This window comes from Mus pahari, chromosome X, assembly GCF_900095145.1.
Source record: "Mus pahari chromosome X, PAHARI_EIJ_v1.1, whole genome shotgun sequence".
Lineage (NCBI taxonomy): Eukaryota > Metazoa > Chordata > Mammalia > Rodentia > Muridae > Mus > Mus pahari.
The window spans coordinates 60,272,775-60,278,774 of NC_034613.1; the positions used below are offsets into that span (position 1 = coordinate 60,272,775).

General features: G+C 44.9%; 1 protein-coding gene across 4 annotated transcripts in view; it reads right to left on the minus strand.

Annotated features, from left to right (window-relative positions):
• The window catches only part of Cd99l2 (CD99 molecule like 2), a 68,757-nt gene extending 63,227 nt beyond the window's left edge, over positions 1-5,530 (minus strand). For 2 of the 4 annotated variants that reach the window (XM_029534398.1, XM_029534396.1), the window contains exon 1: positions 5,286-5,527. In XM_029534398.1, coding sequence (XP_029390258.1) covers positions 5,286-5,352 — 67 coding nt within the window. In that variant the 5' untranslated portion in view covers positions 5,353-5,527. Of the gene's footprint in view, positions 1-5,285 lie in introns of all 4 variants that reach the window. The other 2 variants (XM_029534397.1, XM_029534395.1) reach the window with 2 other exon arrangements.
• Between the last annotated feature and the right edge of the window lie 470 nt (positions 5,531-6,000).

Genomic DNA, 6,000 nt, shown 5'->3' on the forward strand with positions numbered 1-6,000 from the left:
TAAGGGAGCTGTCCTACTGGACATTGTGCTCTCTGTATGAAGCCTCAACAATAGAACCATAGAGAAAATTCTAGAAAAAACTTTGGATCCAACTAGCTCACCCCCTTTCATTGGAGACAGAATGTGACAACTGACAACTAACAGACACATCATGGCATGATTCAAAGGCCTAGAAATAAAGAGATATACAGAACACCAAACACCTCTAATGATCATTGCTACTAAGAGAACTAAAGGCACCAGCTTTGTGCTAGAGGTATACACAGTCACAGCCACTAAGAAAACTGGGAAAAGGGCTGGTGAGATGGCTCAGTGGGTAAGAACACCCGACTGTTCAAATCCCAGCAACCACATGGTGGCTCACAACCATCCATAACAAGATCTGATGCCCTCTTCTGGAGTGTCTGAAAACAGCTACAGTGTACTTACATACAATAAATAAATAAATATTTTTAAAAAAAAACTGGGGAAAGCATTAGGGGATGCAGCATTTCAGCAGGACATTACAACTCAGTGCATTTGTGCCACAGTTTTGAAACTGGGGCTAAAAGTCTTTGGACACTTCTCCACTTGCAAGGTAGAATATGTATTGTTACCTGGAATCTCAACTATACTATGTGACTTATAATGTGTAGAATTCAATGAAAGCAACACTTTGTGACTTCAGAGGCCAGTTGACTAAAGGGCATATATGCAGACCTATGGAAGAGTGGCCTCTTATTTGCTGTATAACTGAGGCTAGCCTTGGATTCCTGATTCTCCTGCCCCCACCTCCTGAGTGTTGGGATTACAGACATTTACCACCAAATCCAATGGTGATCTTATATACCTACTTTAGAACAACAAATCCTCAGTCAATGGACCTCTGAGCAGGCCTCTGGAAGAGTTGAGTCTAGAATAAAGAAAGGTTCAGGAGCTTCTGAGCCAAGTTTCCCAGTCACTCAAGAGCAGTAGAGGAATGACATTCAAATTGTACAAAGTGACAGCAAACACAAAGTTGGAAAATCAAACCATCAGGTAGGAAACACAAGTGGAGACAGGAAAGTCAGTGTATCTAGAAAGTATATTCCTGGAGCTCAGTGAAGCTCTCGGTCTTTAGGCCTCTCTGAGCAGCCAGAACAGGCCTTTTCATTGTCATGTCTCTTGAGCAGTGGCTCTCAAGCTTTCTAAAGCTGAGACCCTTTAACACAGTTCCTCATGCTTTGGAGAGCCCCAACCATAACATTATTTTTGTTGCTACCCACAAATACCCATTTGAATGGTTTCTGTGCATTTGTTACAGTTACCTGTTGTCTGTCTTGTGCTGAGAAATGATGGCCTATATAACACCAAAAGAGGGGCTGAAAACTTATTAAACTCTCAAGACTGAGTCTCCAGACCCTGTGGAGGACTAATTAACACGCAAAATAGTAACCTCAGAACCACTCAGGGAAAGAAAATTCTCTCTGTCCTCATGATACCCAATTCCCAGGACTAAGGAAGGCAGAATCAAGGAGCTTAAAGGCAATCCTGCATACTTTCTGGGGCACATCTATAAAGCCTGATCCCAGCATGGCCACTCAGTGCTTAGCACCTAGGGTCGCTGTGCTCTTACCAACAATTATGTGCACCTAGTTCTGCTGGCTGTTTGCTGAGGCTAGCCCCAAATTCAAGATCCTCCTGACTCCACTTATGGAGCACTGAGAAGAAAAGGCATGTGTCACCACATCTGGCATAATTAGCAGAACATTTGTTTTCTTTTGGTATGATGTGGCATTTTGGATTCCTTTCCTTTCCTTAGGCTAGCCTGCAACTTACCATGTAGTCTAGACTGCTCTCAAACTCACAGCAATCCTCTGCATCATCCCCAAATGCTGGGATTAGACATAGGTCACCACATCCAGCTTACTCTTTTAAAAAAAATTACATTTATTTATTCATTCTTTCTTTTTATGGTAAAGAAGATAGAACTCAGGTCCTTGCACATGTTAAATAAGTATCCCGCCAATGAGATACATCTTCAGGTTTTTGAATTATTTTAAATGAATATATAATTCAATATATAATGTGAATTATATATTCATTTAAAATAATCCTCTGACCTCCATGTGTTCCCTGCAGTGTGGCATGGTGCCTACACATACACACCCCAATAATAATAATAATAATAATAATAATAATAATAATAATTTAAATTGTTTCAAATCTCCATTGTGTACATGTACCACATTTTCATTAGCCACCTGTCAATTGATGGGAGTCTAGACTAATTCCATATCCTGGCTATCAGGAATAGTGACAAACATGGTCCACAGCTATCTTCATGGTCTGTTAAGGTCCTTTAGATATATGCTCAGGAGTGGTAGAGCTGAATTACAATGTGAGTTCTATTTGCAGTTTTTGAGGAACCTCATACTGATTTCCACAGTGGCTATACCAGTGGTGAGTAAGGCCCCCTGCATCCTCATCAGCACCATTCTAACCTCAAGCAATTTTAATTTGCATTTCCCCAAAGACCTAGGATTTTGAACATTTCCTCAAATATTTATTAGCCATTTATATTTTGTCCTTCGAGAGCTGTCTATTTACTGATTGGATGGTCCTGGATCTGGTGAGATGGAATTGCAAAGCAGTTTGAATTGCATGGGCTCTATTTGTCCCTTATTTTTCAAGACTGAAACAGGTCACTATGTATGTCGCGGGGTAAAGCAGATCACAGTGGCAACCTTCCCAGGTTGGTACACGGATACATGTGTGTGGTATACTAAGATTCTGTCTCATGGAAGGCCTTCTTGAAATATAGCTACCATTAGGACTCTTAGACACACACACACACACACACACACACACACACACCTGAGGCCCTTCTCCCTGGCACTCAGAAGAACAACTTGCCGCTCAGAGAACCTTCAGATGATACACCTGTCCTCAGAAAATGTTTCAGAAGCAGTAGAACACACATTAATGTTAACTCCCCCTATGTTTTTATAGAGCAACTTCTTAATTGCCCTTTCAACTTTTCAGAGCTAAAATATATCTCTGCTTCCTAGAACCTGGAGGGACTTTACATCTTATACCCAGATGTGCTTCTGGGACCTTTCGCATGACTTCTATGGTTGCTCAGGTACAACCCATTACTGAGGACCAGGAGCAAGAATAAAGGGACACTGAGGTAGAGCTCTCTGGACCCCACAGAAAAATTAGGTCCCTACCTTCAAAACAGAGATACTTCTGGCTTAGTATTCTTGGGTCAAACAAAGAAAAACAAAAAGATCACAGAGTGGTGTGCTTATCTAGGTTGAACCCTGCTATTCCTTCTGATAATGTCATCTCAGTTCCCTTACTTAGAAGTGAGGATACCTAACCTGAACAGTTGTTGTGATGTTTCATTCAAAACAAGATACATGTTAGGCATGGTAGCACATAAGTGTAAACCCAGGTCTCAGGAGGTAGAGGCAAGAGAATCAGAAATCTAAGCCAAAGTCTCAGTAAGCAGAGGCAGGAGGATCAAGGGTTCAAGGCTAGCTTTGAACACAGCAAATTTGGGGCTACATGAATATCTGTCTTTAATCAAAAAGCAAGCAAACAAACAAGGAAGGAAGACATATAGCATACATGGCACACAGAAAACACCGAGGAAGTGGTAGCTGATCAAAGACAGGCACATCACCAAAGACATCTTTGTGATTTTAGTCATTATATGCACTGATTAAACAGGTTTAGAGAGCTCATTTTCAGGAAGTCAAGGAAAGTTAGAAGTGGGGCAGCCTCTAGGTCTAAATGAATTATGCCTAATGTTTAAAGATGGTTACTGTGGAGTCATAGAAGCCTGGGAGCAAACCCTAGCTGCCCATTAATCACTGTATGACTTCACCTCTACCAGCTTCCCCAAGCTGTCTCAACTCAAAGCAGGAAAACCCGAGGCCATTTATAGTCTACTTTCAAAACCTCCACGCTATAAGATGCAATTATCTACCATGCACAGGGCTTCATGTTCCAATTCAGCAAAGGAAAAAAAATTCACATTTAGTCTCAGGCATCTCCTGCAGTGTTTAGAACACAACCCTCAAGGATAAGGTGGGCTACTGGATGCTTTACAAAAACCCATTAGACAATAAAAATGTTATCACCAAAGGAAGACTAAAAATGTGAGCCATTCTTTATCCCTGTGACCATAGCAGTCTATGACATAGATCTGATGTTTATGCTGGGTTTCTTCGTCTACCAGACTGTCATCGCAGAGATACAAGTCTTGGCTGTTTTGACCCTCTGCAGCATCAGCTCCTAGAACCCAGAACCGAGACTCTGTAGCTCACTGAAAGGTTCTATAAGTGGCATAAGCTTACTAAAAGTCAGTGCTAAGACCAAGTTTTGTTTGCCTAAGCCTATGTTTCTCACTGGTTGTGTTTGCCTTCATTTTCAGAAAGCTCAAAGCATGCTCTTGCTTTGAATCAATTATAATTGCAGTGTTTTCTTGAAGCCATTTCCCCCTCCTGATGTGGAAACAGGACATAAATAAATGAAAGAAGACTCTGCTGGTACATGCCTAAGATGCTATTCTCAATCACAGATTGTATTTATCATAAGAAGATGCTACTCAGACTTGAAAGTGCCTACAAATTCCTGGAGGATCTGATTATTGCGCTAAATAAAACACAGAATCTGACTCAGTAGGCCATGAGCTACTGCATTTCTAACATTAGACCCCAGGTGAAGCCATTGCGGCCTGGTCCACAAATTGAATTGCACACAGTGGAAGAAACTTGTTCCCTTGATTCAGCACAATTTCTGTGTCCACCTCCTTCACAAAATATGACCAAAGTCTCTAGAAGTGTAGGGACAGACACCAAAAGCATGTAGGACGCTGTTAAGACCTACAAGTTGCCCCTACCCTATTTTTGCTTGGCCTCACTCCAAACCCTCTGAGATCCTGATGAAAGTGGCCAGATGCTTCTGCTGCAGGTGGCCTCACAGACAATTTTCAAAGTGACTGCTTTTTCCAAGGTTTTTCCCAAGGTACACTCCTAGGGACAGCTGTTGTCACCAATGCTTGGCTAGGATTTTTTTAATATCCTAGTGTTTTAATACCAGCCCTAAGAAGGTCCCATCCCTCATCTTCAATTCACACTGGGTTCGGTTCCAAAAGTCTCAGACCCTCTCCCCTTGGCCTAGAGCTGCCAGGTCGCCCGATGCCCCCCCTCCCCCAATCTCGGGTCAGCCAGGCGGAGACAGGGCCGCTCATGCGCAGAGCGACCCCCAGGCCACAGGGCGGGGTCCCTGAGTGCCCCAGCCCGCACCCACCTTACCTCTCTGAACCAGGGTGGCCAAGGAGAAAACGAGGCAAACGAGGAAAGCGGTGAGCCTGGCCACCATGGCTGGGAGCAGGCGCAGGGGCCCGGAGGAGCACTGTTAGCGCAGGAGGGCCCGAGGGGGAGGGGAGGAGCCGGGTAGGAGGAGCCTATCACAACCGCAGGACCCCGCCCAGAGCTGGCAGTACTCGCTCAGCCTAGGAGGGCGGTGGCGAGGCGCGCCTAGATGCCCGCGCGGGAGGGGTGGGGGGAGGTGTTGGGAGACCGACTCTGCTAGGCCCACCGCAGGAGACGGGAAACACTGCTCCTGGACTTGGCTGCAGTCTGGAGGCGGGACATGGGGAAGAGGGCGGGGGCGGGGCTCACAGTCACCCATTGGGTCTCCTGATCTGGATTGGGTGGCATGTGTACTTGCTGCCCACAGGCCCCTTCACATCCCGCTGTCGCTATGGGAATGTCAGAAGTGGCCTGCGAGCCCCTAGCAGTGTGTCACCAGAAGCCAGGGGGTGGGAAACAGCCGGGAAGGTGATGCTCAGAAAAGGCAACCTGTGAGACCACTACACCCTGCCCAGAGATTGTGACCTTGGGTCATACCTTCCTCCTCTAGCTCAGTTCTCCCAGGTTCGAGGACCTCAGCGCCTCAGCGGCACTTGCTACTCCAGGCTGAAAACTGCAACAAAATCCCTGTGCCGGACAAAAAGAACTGGTCTGT